The sequence below is a fragment of the Cryptomeria japonica genome, chromosome 3, assembly GCF_030272615.1.
Source record: "Cryptomeria japonica chromosome 3, Sugi_1.0, whole genome shotgun sequence".
Lineage (NCBI taxonomy): Eukaryota > Viridiplantae > Streptophyta > Pinopsida > Cupressales > Cupressaceae > Cryptomeria > Cryptomeria japonica.
The window spans coordinates 176,770,595-176,791,242 of NC_081407.1; the positions used below are offsets into that span (position 1 = coordinate 176,770,595).

General features: G+C 34.7%; 1 protein-coding gene across 3 annotated transcripts in view; it reads right to left on the bottom strand.

Moving 5' to 3' along the window:
* LOC131048563 (uncharacterized) overlaps positions 1 to 12,287 on the bottom strand; it is a 43,823-nt gene extending 31,536 nt beyond the window's left edge. For all 3 annotated transcript variants that reach the window (XR_009106463.2, XM_057982559.2, XM_057982560.2), the window contains exons 1-3: positions 11,763 to 12,287; positions 11,582 to 11,670; positions 11,186 to 11,324 (exon numbers count right to left, since the gene is read on the bottom strand). Coding sequence is in view for 2 of the 3 variants with exons in the window: in XM_057982559.2 (XP_057838542.1) it covers positions 11,186 to 11,324; positions 11,582 to 11,670; positions 11,763 to 11,982 (448 nt within the window). In the remaining variant the exon portion in view is untranslated. The remainder of the gene's footprint in view (positions 1 to 11,185; positions 11,325 to 11,581; positions 11,671 to 11,762) is intronic.
* Positions 12,288 to 20,648: the final 8,361 nt, after the last annotated feature.

Sequence of the window (20,648 nt, forward strand, 5' to 3'; positions counted from 1 at the left end):
TGAGACAAAATGCAAACCCAGCAAGCCAATTATGCCAAAGGGCCAGTGCAAAATATTCAACAGTATCTTGTAAACCATACATAGGCTAAATCAAGCTTGTTGTACAAACCAGATCAAGTCCTAAAAATTCACACCACAATGATAACAGCAAAATCTATTGTGTCAACGGTAGAGAATAAATTTGTAAAGAGTAAGATCTACAAGTTAAAATAATATGAGAATGTACAAATGTTATCTTGTACTTCTCATGTTATTAATTCTTAGATACGATGGTTTAGTGGTTCCAAGATAGGAAATTGTGTTTCGTAAGCTCATGAAGGCTCCAAGGCAGCCCATAGCAATGTGTAGATAAATATCCTCTTGAAAATTAAAAAAATTGGAACAATGATATATGCCAACAGATTAATGGTGCTTAGTTTACAAGGTACCAAATCTCAATGCCAGTGGAATATGTATTTGCTACTATGAAATATTATTTTGAATTCAGAGCTAGCAGGTATCCTTAATTAGGGACGGATTTGGTTAATAATTATTTCTTGCAGTTTTTCAGATTTTAAAATCTAAAAATAGTTTGGTGCATGACAAAGTTTCAACAAGACGAGCTTTCTACCACATGGAAGGATTGATTCTTAACTTTTGGTCAACAAATAAAATGAATGGTACAACCAAGTTTTGTCCAGCACATTCAGGTTACAAAGCAAAGGATACAAACCATATTAGATCTCGAACATGTATGAGAGGCAGATACTTGAACAGTAAAATGAATTCAAGTACGAAGACAGGCTCAGAAACAGAAACTGACAAAAAAACACAGACAAACGGGACTGCAATTGCAGTTGTGACCTTGTAGGGTCCATGATAGCATTAATGGCCATCAACAGTGAGCATTTCACATTCAGAATCTGAACAAACAGTCACTATTTTAACTTCTATGCACACAGGAATTCTGCTAAGGCCTAGCAGAGCCCTGTTCTTCACAAAAAATCTATAAAAGGGAATTGTAACCTGCAATTGCAGTTGTGACCCTGTAGGGTCCATGATAGCATTAATGGCCATCAACAGTGAGCATTTCACATTCAGAATCTGAACAAACAGTCACTATTTTAACTTCTATGCACACAGGAATTCTGCTAAGGCCTAGCAGAGTCCTGTTCTTCACAAAAAATCTATAAAAGGGAATTGTAACGTGCATTTAAAGCATGTTTTCAGAATTGAAGGATAGAAGAAATATTGTACAAGAGATTTGAGCTGTTCATTAGAGGAGATAAGCAGAAGTAAAAGGCAGAAAGATGATGTTCCCAGATAATAAATAAGGTAGCAAGGCCATTGCAACTACCATAAAAGTTGGTTTTTCTTCATTTTAGGAGTTTTCCAGATTAAAATCTGGGTTTCCTGTGATTTTGTTCAAATTTGATTTCTATTTCTCACGATATTTCCTTCTCTAAGAGCAAACTTCAATTGTATTGACAAAAACCAAGCAATATAATGAATTAGTTGATTCTTGAATTCTAATTGAAAAGTTTATGGACCAATTTTTGGTTTCAGAATGGCTTGATTCTTGTGGACTTGCAAAAAAAATTGTATGGCAGAGAAAACAAGAACTCAAAAGGTAGCCATCAACAAGTAAAATGCAAGAGTGACTGCACTTCAGGGCTACATGAAAAGGATCATGGAAAATCAGCAATAGTTGGAACAAACAACAACATTTAGCTAGATAACAAGGTCAAATGCGACAACAATCTTCTCGGTAACTCAGTTAAAGTACTTGATTGAAAGTTTGGAATTGGTGAAGAAGACAAAATTAAAGAGAATGATTTCTTGAAAGAACCAAACTAGGGTAAAGAAAATAATATAAATCCATCTAAATTAGAAATTAAATCTTTTGTTGGAGAAATAATTGTGAAATTATTGGATGTATGTATCAAACAACTTAAAATATATTTCAGTGTGCATAAAGTAATTAAGGCACAAAGAATTAGCTTTGAGTGCCTTTAAAAGGAAAAATCATGCTCTTGTATGGTGGGAAAGCTCTGTTGCAAAATGCAAAAAGAGGAATAAGACTATTATTAACTAATGAGAAGTATTTAAGGAATTGATCCAGATAAATTTCTATCACATAGGGCATAAGCCAAGTCGCCAATCCTAGTATCAGAACAGATACAGGTACAGGGTTCAGGTATGGCAGTATGGCAAAAAAATTTCCTTGGCTACGGTTATGCATTCAGCTTTATATATAAAAAATGATACTCATAATTGTCAATAAATAAAATATTTCAATACCTCATAAATTTACAGAAAAGAAAACTCATTAATGCAGAATTCAATGACTTGAAAAATGTCAATACACAATTAAGTTACAATCAATATTCAATAATCTTTATGTTCCTCTTCATTGAGAGCATTAAAGGCAACATTTGGTTCACTTTCATTTAAACCACAATGAGTTACAATGCCACTTCCAGTAGCCATGTGATATGTAGAAGCTGCCTCATCTAAAAGAAATTTATTAAGTTGTGCAACAATAACATCTAAGTCAGCACACTCAAGAGTTAGATACCAGTTCCTTGTCACCCCCTCATTGTAATCAAATTTCTTATGTGACAAGAGATCCCAGTAACTAATGGGGATCTGAGAGTGGAGACCCCAAAGGGTTTGAAGGGTAGAACCCCTTGTAGGGGTCTGGGGGGAAATGCCTACAATGGGGTCAAGGGTCAATGCTCCACACGAGGTCTGAGGACAGTGCCCTTGGCAAGGTCAAGGGGCAGAGCCCCCACCACCAAGCCCGAACGAAGGCCTTTCAAACTACAGAATTCATGGCACATAACACTTTCAGAATTTTATCACTCCAGGGCAAAATTAGGAATTTGACATTTCATAAAGTTACAATCTAAGTCCCAAGGTTCAAATTCAAATTCAAATTCGACAGCCATGAAATTCCGATGAAATTTGACGAGGGAAAAATTCGAAAAAAAATTCGGATAAAATTCGCCTTCTATAATTTTGTTTATTTTTAAATATATGTATACTTCTAATAAATTATCAGAATAGCGACCCTTGTTGGAGAAAAACCGAGGGCAACCCAGAAGTTGCAGACACCCATGACCCAATAGATACAAAGCATATACAAAGAATACCCACGACCAGCTGAGTTGTGTTTAGAGGCAGATAGCAGTGCTTTATAGAGGAAATTCGATTAAATTCGATTTTTTTTATAGAAGTTTGAAGTTCGATTAAATTCGAACCTCATCCATGAAAATCGCCATATCCTGTGACTTAGGTTATAATCAATATTCAATAATCTTTATGTTGCTCTTCATTGAGAGCATTAAAGACAACATTTTGTTCACTTTCATTTAAACCACAATGAGTTAAAATGCCACTTCCAGTAGCAATGTGATATGTAGAAGCTGCCTCATCTAAAAATATTTTTATAAAGATGTGCAACAATAACATCTAAGTCAGCACTTAGATCCCAATTCCTTGTCACCCTCTCATTGTAATCAAATTTCTTATGTGACAAGAGATCCCAATAACTAGTGGGGATTTGGGAGTGGAGACCCCAAAGGGTTTGAGGGGTAGCACCCCCTGTAGGGATCTGGCGGGCAATGCCTACAATGGGATCAAGGCTCAATGCTCCTCACGAGGTTTGAAGGCAGTGACCTTGGCAAGGTCAAGGGTCATAGCCCCCACCACCAAGTGCAAATTAAGGCCTTTCAAACTACAGTATTCATGGCACATAACACTTTCATAATTTTATCACTCAAGGGCAAAATGAGGAATTTGACACACTTGATTTATAAAAATATTTTTTTAAATGAATTTTTTTTGTTAGGAGCCCTTGGGTTCGCCCAAAGTCCCATTCAGGCACCTCAATTTCCCCATGGACCCTTCACATCAGGTATTTGACACTTTTTTATTATAAAAATGTTTTAAATAAATATTTATTTTGTTTTTCTTTGGGTGGCCCTTGGGTCCCCTTAGATACAAGGTCTCGCTCAAGGGTCCCACAAGGAACCCAAAGTGCCCAAGTGGGACCATGGGTGAACCCCACAGAAAAGTGGCAGGAGAACCTGGTAACATGGGGCATAAGCGGGATCAAAAATTTTAATTGATGTACTCTAAACAACAAAGTAGTCAAAGAGTGCATGATTACACTATGGAATTCCCACAGCAAGTCATGTTAAATGGTATGGATTTAGACAAGGACTTTAAAAACAAAGTATCTTGACAAACTCCATTCCCACACCCAAAGGAAGGTAGTCACTACCGATTCAAAGGACTTGGACAAAGCATGTGCCCAAGCTTACTATGTGAAGGAGGAGAAGAAAAGGTATAAGGTCAGTATTCCAAATAGAAAGCTAAAAATAAGAGTGATTGGAAAGTAAAGAAAACTAATTCTGTTGTGCAAAAAGAGGATTTAAAAGTCATTGTAAGAAAGATGGACATGTAAATTCAAAGTGTTGGAAGCTTCATCCAAAACTGCATACAAAAAATTAGAATAAGGGAGAATAAAAAGAAAATTACGCCAACCATTTAAGATGATGATATTAAAATAGAGAATAATTTGAATATAGATGACAAACTTGGATGCATTGCCACCAAGGAGAAAAATGAACTTGAGAAATGAACAAACATTTTGATTTGAAGTTACAAAGAAAGAAGATCAGAGTAAATGCATTAATACATCCTGGTTCACAACGAAATCTCATTTCAGAAAATTTAGTTCAAGGGCTTGGTCTGAAAACACAGGTACATCTACTGCCATAAACATTGGGATGGGTGGAAAGGGAAGTACAGATATAAGTAACAGAAAGGTGCAAGGTTAAATTTGGGAATAATACATAATACATAGATACGATTGAAGCAGATGTAAATCCTTTTAATGCTTCTTGCCAGTCCTTATCTTTATGTTAGGGACAGCATTTTTTTGAGAACGGCTAACAAATATAGATAGGACAGTGATGAGATTAAGTACATAATGACAGCGCACCAAAGCAGGGCTAAAGTAGCTATGATAATTTATATTCAAGCCATTAAATTAATTCAAGAAACCAGGCAATTTTGTTTGGTTTGCTAAAAGAAAGATGATGGAGTAGGGATTTGGTACCATGACCAACTCTAAATTGAAAGGCTCGGATGAAGGCTTTTCATCTTTGCGAGAAGTAACCGTACAGCCTAAAGGGTTGCCACCAAGAAGAGAGATGTAGCATGAGATTCAACTCCTACCAAAATCTCTTCTACCTGTCACCAGATTGCATTGACAATCACTAATTAAGAATAATGTCCTAGCACTTCACCTTGTGGGTCATCCATAGTGATGGTGCAGAAACAAATGATTCTTGGAGAATGTGTATTGATTACAAAGCTCTTAATAAAATCACCATTAAGAATAGGTATCATCTTCTAAAGATGGCTGATTTGTTAGACCAACTAGAACTCGCTAATTATTTTACTATTTGATTTTAAGTTTGGTTTTCATTTGGTGAGAATGAAAGAAGAAAAATCTTAGAAGACTGCTTTCAAAACAGAACAATGTCTATATGACTGGTTAGTAGTTCCTTTTGGTTTGAGTAATGTGCTTAAATGTTTTATGACATTGATGAATGACGTTTTAAGGGAATTCTTATATACTTTTGTGAGAGTATCTTGTCCACACCAGGCAAGCTATGCAAAGGCTACAACAAAAAACAACTACTACACAATCTAAAGAAATGTAAATTTCACAGGGTCATTGGTTGATTTAGAGCATGTGATAAGAGGAGAAGTAAGAATAGACCAATTAAGCAATTGTAAGTTGGCCTACACCAAAGCGTGCTACCTGAAACTAGGAGGTTAATAGGAGCTCAACAATTTGTGATCAAGTTTATTCCTTTTTTCAACGCATAGCCACACCGTTGAAGGGACTTTCATTGGGGAAAATCATGAAAGAGCATTTGAAACGTTGAAATATAAGATAATTCATGTTTATGTGCATGCTCTACCTAATATGCAAAAGTCATTTGAGATAGAAACAGATACAAGTGAATGTGCTTTGGATATCATCTTGCTTCGAGGTGGTGACATGCTTGTTATCATTCAGAAGTTTTTCCTTTGGCAATTAGAGTATAGTTGGTGTATAACAATGAATTATATGCATTGATTCAGGCAATTAGAAAATGGAAACATTATTTTTGTGGTAAAGAAACTATTGTGCACACTAACCACCAACCTCTACCATATTTACATGTACAAAACAAGTTACAAGAAGCAACACATTATAAACGAATGGAATTACGACAACAGTTTCATTTGGTGATTAAATATAAAGGAACTAACAATGTTGTGGCAAATACGTTGTCTAGGCCACCCATTTCAGCCATGGCTCTGGTATCTCATTTGGAGCCATTCACAAAGGCTGCTTATATAAAAGAATATGCACATGATAAGAATTTTCAGAAGAAGTACAAAGAACTTCTATCATAGGTAGTTGTAAAAAGTGAAGAAGGCTTCCATCCCTGCCAAGGGCACAAAAGTTACTGCTAATTGGGGAGGCACATAGTTGCAAAGTGCCAGGTCATTCCAGAGTAGATTAAAAGGTGGCTCATGTGCAAAGGTATGTGTTTTGGCCTAAAATGCAGCAAGAAGTAGCAAGATTTTTTAGAAGATGTAAACCATGTTGTACTAGCAAATCTAAGAGAAGAAAACATGTGATGTATTTGCATTTACCAATCTCCACAAGGCCATGAGAAAGAATTTCCACAAACTTTGTAGGAGGTTTGCCTCTAAGTAGACATGGGAATGATAATTTGTTTATGGTAGTTGACAGATCCAGTTACTTCAGTAAAATGTGTATTCTAACTGCTTATAAAAAGACTATCACAGTGAAAGGGAGAGCTAAGATGTCCTTTGCAAATGCATAGGTGCACCTTAGGGTTCCTAAGTCCATAAATTCAAATAGAGAGACAAGGTTTGGTATGTTTAGTATATGTTATGGGATATGATGGACACAAACAAAGCTAAAGAAAAGCACAACCTTTCAAACACAAACAAATGGTCAGACAGAAGTGGTCAACAAGACCTTAGTGGAGCTTATTAGGTGCTATAATACTAAGTGTACCAAGGCATGTGATGGATCACTCCCTCACATTCAATATTTTTATAACAAGGCATCACATTCTTCTACTAGTGAGTGGACAATTAAGGCATGCTTATCTACATTCTAGTCTACTCGCTGTAGCTTTTGATAAGCACAATGAACAAATAGGGCAAGATCATGAAGTGACTAAACATTAAAATTTGTTGAGACAATTGTACAAATCCAAATCAAAATTAAGGAAGTATTGAAAAGAACACAACAATTGTATAAACAAAGGCACGATCAACATAGAAAGGAGAAAAAACTTGGGGACAAAGTTTTTCTCTCCTTGGCAAAGGAAAGGCTTTAGGGACAAGCCAACCACAGGCGAGAATGCAATCAAATATGATCTCTTTCCTTTAAAGAAGATACAATAAGTTGTTAATTGTGAATACTTGTGACTTTGTGAGCCCTCTACAATTTATATAATACAAGAAAATGTACAATCCTCCTTCAAAAATCTGTGTGAGCAAGGAAAGTTCATACTTACAAAGGATGTGATGCTAGAGTAGAAGACGAGAAACCTGGAATAAAGTCCAAGAAAAATTGAAAATAGGACTCAAAGATCACAAGATGAGTAATGCAAAATACTATTCCAAAGAACAAGTGGAACAACACTTCCCCCACTTATTGTCTCAATGAAATTTTATGGAACCAAAAACTCCCTAGGAAGGAAAATGTGATCTATAATTGGATTTAGAAAATGTATGAGAAACATAAACTTGAACAATGAAATGAATCCGGGTATAAAGACAAATTCAGAAATAGAAACTAAAAAGGAAAACAAAGGATATGAGACTGAAATCACAATAGCAACCTTGACCGTGGTCACCAACAATGAACATTTCAAATTTTAACTCTGAACCAAACAATCATCATTTTAACTTCCTCTGCAGCCAAGAATTATTCTAGGGCCCAGGAGAACCCTATTGTTCACAGAAATCTATAAAGGGAGATGTAACTTGAGTTTAAAGCATTTTTTTTAAATTGGAGGATGGGAGAAATATTGTAAGAGAGAATTTAGTTGTTCATTAGTAGAGAAAAACAGAAGCAGAGATCAGAAAGATGAAGTTCCACTTGTTGTAACACTCTTCCCAAGATAATAAAGAAGGTAGCAAGGCAATTGACCCATAAAATCTGATTTTCCTCCACATTGGGGTTTCGAGGATAAATTCTGAGTTTTGTGTGACTTTGTTCAAGTTTAATTTCTGTTTCAATCACAATATTTCCTTCTCTAAAAGTACACTTAACTTATATTAACAAGTAGCAAGTAATTGAATGAATATGTTGATCCTTGAATTCTAATTGAAGAGTTTATGAAGCACTTCATCAACAGACTGCCAGAGTATTGGTTACCACCAAGTCCCACCAATGTTACAGCCAGCCTAGAGACTAGAAAATTTAAGACAGGCAAATATCTTTTGTACTATGAAATAGACAAAAAATAATAACAAACAATATCTAGGTGGCAACTAGCACTAAGAAATTAAGAAGCAAATATCCAGTAAGAGTCAGATGAAAGGGAATGATATGCAGAATAAAAATAATTTTGTAAGTTTCAATGTAGCAAAAAGGACACCTAACAAGAGGATTGAATAAAGCTCGCTGACAGGGAATTACTCCCATGAAGCATTTTATACAAATTTATAGCTCTATAAGCACTAGTCAGCTTAGATTGAAATCTTACCTGTGTGTAGCCCTAGATGAAAGAGCTGACATCAATCTGGAATGTCAATCACTAAAATTGGGTGATCCAAGAATTAAGTTGTTGATCTGTCATTCAACTTTGGAATGGACATAATAAATTGTACTTTTGAGTAGTTCTAAAATGGACAAAATAAATCTACTCAGCCAACATTAAAATTAATCAAATTCCAAAGGACTATAAGAATGTGCTAGGTACTTGTGACATGGATTAACCCCAAACAAGAAATATGTTACGTGTATATGAAGTGGATAGTAGCATTGTGAGCACTGTGTAGATGTGGATCCATCCATGGACTGATGGATTTTTCTTGAAAGTGGAGATGCTGGATGATTAATGCAAATTTTACTTAACAGAAAGATGATATTTGTTTTCCAAAAATCTGGCGCATTCACATATCTTATCCACAAACCAATTAAAAGTGAATGTAGCAGAGTAATATGATATTTTGTAGACAGCACCTTATCATAAGCTCTTCTTGAACCTTGATCAATATTATGTTAATTTCTGACGAGCAACCAAGGGTATAGTAGCAAACAGATACCGTCATTCCGAACTCAGCTATAATAATTTATTTTGGCTTGGTGAACTTTGACAGCATCTTGAAACACGCCTCCAAGATCAACATTATGTTAATTTCTGATGAGCAACCAAGGGTATAGTAGCAAACAGATACCGTCATTTGGAACTCAGCTATCATAATTTATTTTGGCTTGGTGAGCTTTGACAGCATCTTAAAACACGCCTCCAAACAGGTAAGAAAACCAAGTACTGTGGAGCAGGAAGACTCCAGAAATGGTGACCTTCCGGCCACAATTTGCACAAAGTGTTAATCTGCAGACTGGGTGTAGATCTCATCCAGAGATAGCGTGTTATATTACAAATTTATTCTCAGAAATTCAAGGACGACCAGCCTTAATATTGCCATTTGCATGTGTTTCCAAATAATTCACAATGTGATTGGCTGCAAGGAATATGCTATAATCTATTGATCTGAATAACTATGGTGTATTCATTTGAATATCATCATAACTTATTGATCTTCGACAAGACAGTCTTAAGGAGAATTATTCCAGATAAGCAAAGCTAACTTCTATTTTCTGAATTATGAGTTGAATATTATAATAAAATTTCTTCATTTTTTGATTAAATTATATTTATAAATTTATTGCAGTTCTCATCTTAAGTTCGAATTATTGCTTTTGGGCAAAATTCAGGAATATCCCAAAAAGGGGCATTACACCATTCAAAACTAAGATCCACCCTAGAGTTTTACCACAAGCATGTCCAATCCGCTATTCAATGGAGGTGGGAGATGCTGAACAACCCTTTACACATGGTCACATATGCAATAAAACCAACATAAAAATAAAAAAGGCCACGTAGAGTTGTGCCCATTGATGATAACAAGGTGAAGGAGTTCCCATGAAGGCCTTCGAAAAAGTAAGAACAAAGTGGATCAAATTTACTAAACTCAAATGCTATGAGAGTAGACATGGCCAATTTGACACTAGAGAGACCAAATATCCAGTGGCAACTATATAGACCTTTAAGATTGTTAAGTACATTTGACATTCAACTCCTCTCTCAAATTTTTAGTTCCTCTGCTACTGAGTGAAATCGGTCAGCATATAACTTCATCTACTTTATTAAGAGAAATAGACTTAACTGTAAGAGAGTGGAAAAGCTTGTTGTTGTGCCCGGCGCCTGCTCTCATGTATTGCAAGAAATCACATTGCAACGTAAATTGATGAGGACTGCTGCCAGTTGAAGTCCCGTTACAGAAGCCAGTTGAGTGTAGCTGTTCTAGTGATGGGATGCAATTTTGAAAACATTAACAACTAACTCTAATTTCTAATCTTAAGTCCAACTGTTGTGCGATTTCCAAAACTTTAACAATTAATTCTAATTTCTAAGCTTGTTTCTCAATGTAACTTTATACTATGAATGAGGCGGCATTTCTTTTCTTGGCATCTCTAAAGATAAACATATTTCAATGTTCATACAATACTAACATATAGATTGTGTAATCAAATTAAATGTATTGTGCTTACTTTATTAATTCTCAATTTCTTTTCATTTGTTTAGCTTAATATTATTTTAATGATTGTTCTCAAAATCCACAATTTTTTGTCATCCTGAAACCCCATACCCCCATCCTCCAAAACTCAAGGAAATGGTGCTAACTAGAAAGTACGCACTAGATGAAACTCTTATGGGAAAAACGCATGGAAATTAGTCTCTCTGATTTTATAGGGTAGCACTTTCTATTTAGCTCTCTTGCTCTGCCAATGTAACTATGTTGGTCTTTGTTGTAACATAAGATGCATTTGGAAAAATAAAAAGGTCAAAAATAGTATTGACACCTTGTTGAGCAGTTGAATTACTGTCTGCGTTCAGCTCTTTTAGTACTCGCAGAACCTCATCCTTGAGCTTCTCTCTCGTAGATTGCAACAGCTTCTCCATCATATTTTCCCTCAATGCCTCCTCCTCTATTTCTTTCACCTGCACATAAACGTTTTCCTTTATGACCTCCAATAATACCCTAAGAGTGAGCAAGTGCATAGGGTGCCTTGTTTTCCCGATTTCAATTTTTCAATCATGTCTCCCGGATTTTAGAATCAGGATCTACGCTATTAAAACGCCGATATATTTAACACTCCAGCTCGCCCCATTCCCAATATTGCATTGCATTATTGTTAGGCATTTTCATTACATTTTCCAAAAAATGTCAGAAGAAAATCTTTTAAAATGCAACTTACCCTAAGAATTAGATCTACAGGTTCCGATTCCCGGCGAACTTTTATGGCTTGTTGCATTCGCGTATGCTCGTGCTCTGTATATTTTAGAACTGATCCCCAAAAAAGTATAAGTAAACATGCAGAACAAATGATCGCAAATCTCAAATTCCAACTGCGAAAAAAAGAAAAAAACCAGTCTTACCTTGCAATGAACTTTGTGTGGGAGAGAATATATAAAGAGGGGCGAGCAGAGTGTGTAAAACGTAAAGCGCCGCTACTAAATTCGCGGTGCATACGACCGTGGTAGCCTTTTTATATGAACATTTAACTCTATTTCCATTGCCATTGCCAAGCCAGTCGATAGCACCTCCGTGAGCCATTTGCAATATTATTCTGGTTAAAACCCTATCGGTTGGAAGCATGCCACATTTAACACCTCTAGAAACAATTTAACGAGCAGAGTAGCAGGTGGTGGGAGTAAAAGCAAAAGCGATCTAATAACCGCTAAAATGTTGAAATTTTCTTTGTTCAAGTGCAAAACTATTGTACCCTGTCAAATCAAAAAAGTACTGATATAATTCCATAACTTCTTTATATCTTTCTATTAAAATGAATGCTCAAGCGACTCTGAGAGCGACATATATCCAGAAGTATCAATAGTCAGAGCTTTTTCCGCCTGTTAACAGACCATTTGATCAAGTAGAAAATTAATTAATCAAAATAATTAACCTCGGTATGGCCTTTAGGGACAAAACTTAAATAATGCGCTATTCTTTTCATTATGCTTTAAAAAAAGTTATCTAGTTGGATAAGCTCTAAGGCTTGGTAAGGAAAAGGAACCACTTACATAATTAATCTAGGCTAATAAAATAAATAAAAGTATTCAAATAAATAATTAAGAATTTATATAGCTTAAAAAAATATAAATATAGGGATTCCACTCAAGATCTTCCAAGTTAAAAAGTTAAAAAATGATATGATATTTAAAATTTAACATTTATTTTTAATTTTATTTATTTCTTTTATATCATTGTGGTAAATTTCATTTATTTATATTTTGTTCCTTCTTATATAGTGTTTTTAACCTCATTTCTGTGTGCTTACATAGAGTTATCAATGAAGGCTATTTTTTAATGGATGAAAATTTAATTATTTAATTTTAAAAAATAAAATAATATCATTTAATATAATATAGATTATAATCAAATTTGTTTTCAAAAATTTTAACAAATATTTGAAATTTCTTTTTTTTAAATGTAATAATTACTAATAACTTTATACATATTTAACTTTTATTTTAGTAATGTTTACGTTTGTTTATATGAAATCTTATTTTATGTGTCATTTGGGTTAATTTCTTCTATTTTAGTATTAATTAATAATTAATTGCATTACATTTTAGAAAGTGGATTGTTAATAACCATAGTTTTATAATTATTATCACCATAAAAATATTATAACTATAATTATACACTTTAAATTATTATTTACATAACAATTATGTCAATAATTTAAAAACTTATAAATTCAATTATTATTACTAGCAATCACAAAAAAATAGTTATGCTAGTTTAAGTATCAATTATTTCATATCTTATTATTAGTGTTTTTTTTCAACATCCTTTTTAAGTATTCTCAACCCAACTTTAACTACACTTTGACCCATATAGCTATCAAATAACTTTAATTTCAATACACTATAAAATCATTTTCTAGTATTCTCAACCCAACATTAAGTACAATCCATATAGCTATCAAACAACTTTAACTCCAATACTATAAAGGCGAGTGCTCATCACTATGTGGCACTTGTTTTGATTGTGGTGATGTTTGTTTTTGCTTGAGATTTTTTTTTGTTTTTTTTATATTTTAGGATGAATTTGTCTTATCTTGTCTATGAATGTCGTTATTCAATGTATCATTCATCCTCTTTTTCAATGTCTTTTTCAATTGTTCAAGGTAAACAATAAATCGGTTAAGTAGTAGATAGCTAAAACAAGTCTTGAAAGAGAACAAATTTGTTAACAAATGAATGGCTTTATTATAGGAATGTTGAATAGAAATTGTGTGAGGTGGAAAATGATGATGACAAACTATTGCAAAACCACAAATAATCCTAGTCCTATAATAAAACATTCACCATACACCAATGAAGATACCTAAGAACATGAAAATTAACAAATTGAAGTAATAATATCATTTGCAAGCCAAGTAGGGTTTGATCTCCATTGTCTCCTATCTCCATTGATCATATTTGATATATTTGCTCTCTGATTTTTGTATGTGCATAAGAGCTCAACTAAGAACGGATTGTGGTTATAAAGTTGTTTGATCGAAGGCTTGATAGATGCATTAGTTAGGGTTGATTGATTAGACACGTTAGTTAAAGGCATTAGGATTAGAAGGATAAAAGAATCCTCTTATATAGAAGACACTTTAGAAAATGGACGGATGAGATTAAGAGATGAAAAGATAAATGATTGGCTAGGATAGCATGGTAGGTATAGAAAATGATAAAATGATAAGAGGGTAGGTAGAGGAAAATTAAAAGATAAATGACATGTGTCATAGAAGGGAAAAGGCTAATGAATTAATTAAATAAATAAATATTTATTTAGTTAATAGAAGAAGTGGGACCAATTAAATAAATAAAATATTTATTTAATAAAAAAATATTTAATTCAAGGAAAAGGTAATTTAAATAAATAAATTTAAATGAGGAAAGGGCTATAAGAGGCTAAATTAATTAATTAAATAAATTCTCATCTCAACTTTTTTTATGCCTTTGATTATACCCTCATAAGAGTTGTGCTAAGTCTTACTTAAACACCTCTATTTGCAAATTTGTTTGAGGATGGGACATCATAAACCACTTGAGCTTTATATCCATTCTAGCCCAAAATGTGCACTAAAAATTACTTAAGAACCTTGTTTCCCTATCTAAAATAAAGTTTTCTAGTTTTCTAAAATTAATACAAATGTTCTTGAAAAATAAATCAACTAAATCATTTTTAATTAGAGTTTATTTACAAGCAACTAGAATACACGTCTTTGAAAAATGATCTAAAAAAACAAAAATGTAATCTTTAGCATGCTTTGTCTTATATCCTCTCCCATGGGATATAAAGCACCGCAAAATAGTTGGCAGAACCTTGAATGTATATTGTTGGGCTTACAAACATTGTATAACTAGCAAACCCTTGTGAACTTTCAAAATCCACTTGCAAGTAAGACCAATAAACATATCCATAGTTTAAAACAACACTTCTTTACCACTAAATTATCCATAGTTCTTTTAAGTATCCTAAAATATGTTCAAACAACCTCTATAAGTATGGCTCTTAGTTTAAAACAACACTTATTTACCACTATTAAGCATTGGCTATTATTATTTGTGTGGGACCCCCCATTGTATAAACTTTAAACCATGTGCACACCACACGCAATGAATTGTTATCTCTTATATTTACATTATTATGCCTATAAAAGACTTATATTTCTAGCATTCTTTTGCACTTGAATCCTCCTTCATTAAATACCACGAGTAGGAAAATATTGAACCATGATATCCTAATCATTCTTGGTAAATTTCGATCTACTCAACCACATTGCATCCTCCACTCTACAACCTTTCCGTTTCACCAAATTCTCTTTATACTCACACAATTTCTTGAGTAACTATTACATCAATTCACTCCTCCAATACTTATACTCTCACTTGCTTTTATAGATTATCCTCTTGTATAGAGGCATAAATATATAACATTGAAGATTGATGGTGTATCAATCCCTTTGAAAAACTCTATCTCCTATGTATTCTTCTCAAATTTGCAAAACAACTTTCCTAGCCCTACATTCTTCCACTTTATCTTATCATATGCTCACCTGAGAACCTCTCCTTACACACCCATGCTAAATCAATGCCACATATTTGAAATTCTAACTCTCTCTTTTTCTTATATCCACACTTCTTTATGTGTGACACATATAAATATAAATTCGTATTCTTCTACATTTCTCCTTGTCAGCCCTTGGATGTTACATAGTTTACAAACTCGTAATAAGTTCTAGTCATAAATGCTTTGTAATAAGCTTTTCCCTATGCTCTTTTTCACTAAGTTGTTAAATATAAATTATGCCTGCATTGAGATTAGGCCCAATGTCTAAGATTCACCTCCAAAAGGCATCTTAATAGGTTTCTAAAGCTTATGTATCGTCACTTATGTTTGCCCCATCTATTTGAAAATGACACATCAAAATTTAGTTGTAAATGAGTGTTCAACTTCTTCTATATTTCCTCCAAAATAATCCCACGAATTTTGTGTATGTATGTAACATAGTCCAAGTTGGCAATCCACGCAAACTCATTGTCTCCTTGAAAGACCAATTCTCCACTTGCAAAATATCATTATTATGCCTATAAAGTACAAAATGCTCTATCTTTTAAAACATACCGGCAAGAACAAAAATTATTTCATGACCACTACACATTATTGGAAAGTTAGAAAAAAATCCATTCAAATATTCCTAGGTCATTGAGGAACTAGGAAAGGTTGATATGAGCATGTGATTTGGCTTCTCCCCTTTGTCGACTAGTAAATCTTACATCCTTGCACAAATTTTATATATCCCCTGACATGTAAAAAACCCAAAATAAATTTCATGTGGCTACACCATCTTGTCAATATTTAAAAGACTAACCAAGCCTCTAAGATGCTTCTTATTGATGGTATTGCTATGCATTTACCTCTTGGATACACATACTTGCACATGCTTGGACACATCCTATCTTACAACAAGAAATATGCAAGAATTTTACATGCTATAATTTTGTTAAAAAATATAAATTATTATTCTCCTCGTAAAGGATTACATCATATGCAAGATGGATTAAAATTAACTTTGATGAGGCCTCAAAAGGTAGCCCAGGTTCGTCTAGTATTGAGTGTGTAGCACGAGATTGGATATGAAGTATATTAGCAATTGATTCTAAAAAGCTTATGGATGGAACAAATAACAAAAAAAAAATACAAGGCTACTTTGCTCGTTGTTAACTTGGCAAGAAAAATAGCGGTACTAAAATTACATTTCGAAGGAGATTCACAAATAAATATTAAAGCGAACAAAAAGTGAAGCTCGAGCATGGAAATTGAATAAATACATTAAAAGTTTAAGAACAAAGTTAAACTCATTTTTAGACTTCAAAATTAACCATGCAATGTGTGAAGGAAATAAGGTGGTGGATACCTTATCAAAGTGGGTGAGCTCATTTATTGCAAGAAATGACAAAATGTGGTAAGAGGATTTTCCAGAAGTGCAAATAGGGGAGGATTTAGTACAAGTGCAGATACAAAGCTAGGGAATTGATAGGCATTGAATATCGTGTCTTCCAAGACACTCTAAGCATGCAAGACAAACCATACAAAGGCAACATTGAATTGTATCATTCATTTGTGTTAAATGCAAAGAATCAACCATCTGGTGTAGAGATATTTTCGAGAAGTGAAGAGCATCAATTGAGTGTTGTAGAGGAAGGATGGAAGCCAACTTCACATTGAGAACAATAAAGCAGCAGTTGGTGTTTCTAGGGAAGAAAATTGATGACCATTTGAGGCATATTTATCAATTGAGAACCCAATATTCATGTAATTGATTAAGATGTTGTTGGGAGATGAAGTCATGAATGTAGAATACAAGTACAAAATGAATGTGGATATCACCTCTCTAGTCCTCACTCAGTGTTTAGAATCAAGAACCAAAGAGGATACTTGGTGGTTAGTGGAATTATGCGTAAGGGGTTGGGGGTATTATGGCATGGGGGATTTCATTACAATGGGCATCCCATGAAAAGGCTTCAAGGCCAAGGGGAGGGGGAATGGCTCCATGTTGCAAAATATATACCAGCTCTGAGACCCTCCCTAATCTGGAGGGAGGATTTCCAAGAAGTGTAAATAGGGGAGCATTTGGTACGAGTGCAAATGCAAAGCAACAAAATTGATAGGAGTTTGATATCACTGTAATGGTGAAAATATTAGGATTTCCACAATTTGATGTATGAAAATCACTAATATTTAGACTTAGGGACCATTAAATCAAAAGAGGCATGAACATAATAGATCTAGCCATAAATCAACAAGGATAGGGTTGAGAGTTCTTATTAGATTCACTTTGGGGGGTTGGTTGTTTATCCTCTTTTAAATTGAATGTTGAAATTAGGGTAAATGTGCTAGAATTACAGTGACAACATATGAACAGTGCGCTATAGTCATCTGATTGAGTCACGAACCTGGATCTGAGCAACGTAAGAGTGTTTGGATATGTTCCTAGAAGAAGCTCCTAAAATGTTGGGACTAGAATTCCCATCACTCTAGTCCTACTATACTTTTCGTTGTTCAAAGGGGAACTTGTTCATCTTTGTAAATAAAGCCAATTCTAAAGATCACAACTTCATACCTGTTTGTGTGCACACTAAAGAAGGGAAATAGGTTGGGAATAAGGGTTTGTCTTGGGTCAAACCCTTGTTTTGGAGTTAACCATGAAATAGAAATGAAAAAAATTGAATTGCAGTAAAAGAAATGATCTCCTTTTGAGGGAAATGCTTAATAATGTCTGAAACATTGATGTCGTACCTTTTAAGGGATTTTTGTTTGTCTCCGCAAGGAATTAGGGTTTCATGAAGTCTTCATAAATATAGAACATGAATGTCAACTCCAATGGTTGAATTTTGACCTTACTTCTGCTCCAATGCTTGAAAGAAGACTGATTGCTTGCTCACTTGAATTTGAATGAATGTTTTATTGCTTGACTGAATTCCTGGATTGTCAAAATGAGAGGGGTAGACCTCCTTTTATACATGCCCATTAAAAAACAACTTAATTTTCCAACATGTGCCGACACGGGATCTAGGTCCTCGTCAAATTAATGCTATCATTGAGGGGCCACAAAATAGGTCCTAATTGGGAGGTCCAGAGCACTAGCGCCCTAGTCCTGACCAATCAGGGACATAAGAAATGGGGCAATAAAGTGTGTGTTTTGAATGAAAAAAAGGATTATTTTAATGGTGTGAGCAAAATCGAGGCTCTAATCAGGCCTCGAGACAGAAACGCCAGGGTGAGAGCCCAAATGAGGACAAAATGGTAAGGGGTACAATTTAGGACCCTACATTTAGCTCCCACTTTAGCAGAAGAGTGAAACTAAGCATATTCTCAGTAAACTACAAAGGTTCACATTGAAAAGCTTTCATTAATTCATTGAAAAGGCAAGATACACCAATCCCCTATAGGACTTTAGGATCTTACTACTTCAATATCAGGATAAAAGGGGCATCATAAGAAAGAGAGAGAAGTCATGACAACTAACCTAGTAAGGCTTGCTTGTTATGAGTTATGAAAGAAAAATACCAAAATTACACAACAAAATGCTAAGTAACTTGAGTATTGAAATTGCAAACAATGAAATGTTGAGCGGAGTTTATGCCCCTACATTAAAGCGATTGCATATGTTGCACCAGGAGCAATTTCTTTAAGGTAGTATACATCCAAAAGATAAGCACATTATCACAATGATATTCCCCCAAGAAACGACAAATCAAAGGATTATGATCACAAAACACATAAGGGTTCTACTTTATTCTGGGCTCAATATGCTCTTATGATAAATAATGTATATCATGAAGTATATTTGCATTGAATCGACCTCATCCCCCAAAGAAAGTAGAACCATAATGGAAGAAGGACACATGTGTCTTTTGAGTCAACATGGGAGAGACCAAAAGAGATGTCAACACTTTGCATCATCCTTAAGTAGACAACACTAGGGACAACAAATAGAAGAATTGAGAAACAAATAGAGGAATGTCACAAACAAGCAAGAGAGGAGAGAGAGAGAGAATCTACGACATGAAGGAAGCTAATCAAGCAAATCATGTGCCTCCCAATATCGTTGAACATTGTTTTGGGAAGGTGGATGTGATGTCCCCCATATAATTAAATAATAAATTTAATTACTTTATTGTAAGACCCCAAATTTAATAATAAATCTTTCGAGCCCTTTTATTTAATTAGATTAGGCAAGTTTTGGTTGGTCATGTTGGCCCATTTGTAACCCTTTGGGAAGTTTCCCGGAGCCCATATATATGGTTGTGTTAGTCATTGTCGTAGGCATGCAAATTTTTGGTATTTTTCTCTATTGTGCAAATTCCTGTTGGAGTTCTGTTATCCGCCATTTTGAAGGTGAAAGACCCTCCCTATTTGGTATTTGCAGTTTTGGTGAGGTTCACCTCTCACCCTATTCTATCTTTGTACTCATCCTAGATCTGGAAAATCTTGAATTTAATCATTGTTTACTTTCTCTAGTTGCATATCTGTTAATCTGGTATACATGCATAAGGGGAACTCTTAATATTCAGAATCCATTACTCCAGAAGACCACCACCCAACCATTGAAGCTCACCGTACCTCTGCACCTTCACCGTACGATCTCACACCATACTACCACCCCTCTTCTCACCACCGTACAGCCTGCCATTCTCACCGTCGTACGACCTTCTTTGACTCCACCGTGCGACCTGCCTTGACATCACCATATGACCTGTTTCACCCCACCGTACAACCCTTACACCATACGACCCTCGCACTCCACGATATGTCTCTCCCTCCTCTTACCATCATACGACCATTCCTCTCCCACCGTACGACCTATCCATCGTACAACTTGCCCCTGCCAGTTCAATAGTTCCTTCGCCTTGCAAGTTATATCGTACGGTGAGGGAACATTACAGTGGATAAGATGCAAGAGGAGCAAATTCAAGCATGATAGATGGAGCTACCACAAGTTCCAAACAAGGACCACGCTCTAATGATGAGTCACTTTGTCTGTCACTAGGAGCTAGGATTGATGCTTTTGAAAATTGTTTAGATAAATCATTATCAACATCAACAAGCTCATAGTCATCATTAGAATCATTAGCATTATCATTGTTATCATGAACATCATTTTCATCCATCTCTCCATCGAGATTAATAAAAATAGGATCCTTAATATGAATAGAACATTAACCATCATCTTTTTTAAGAATCTTTAGCCTTGG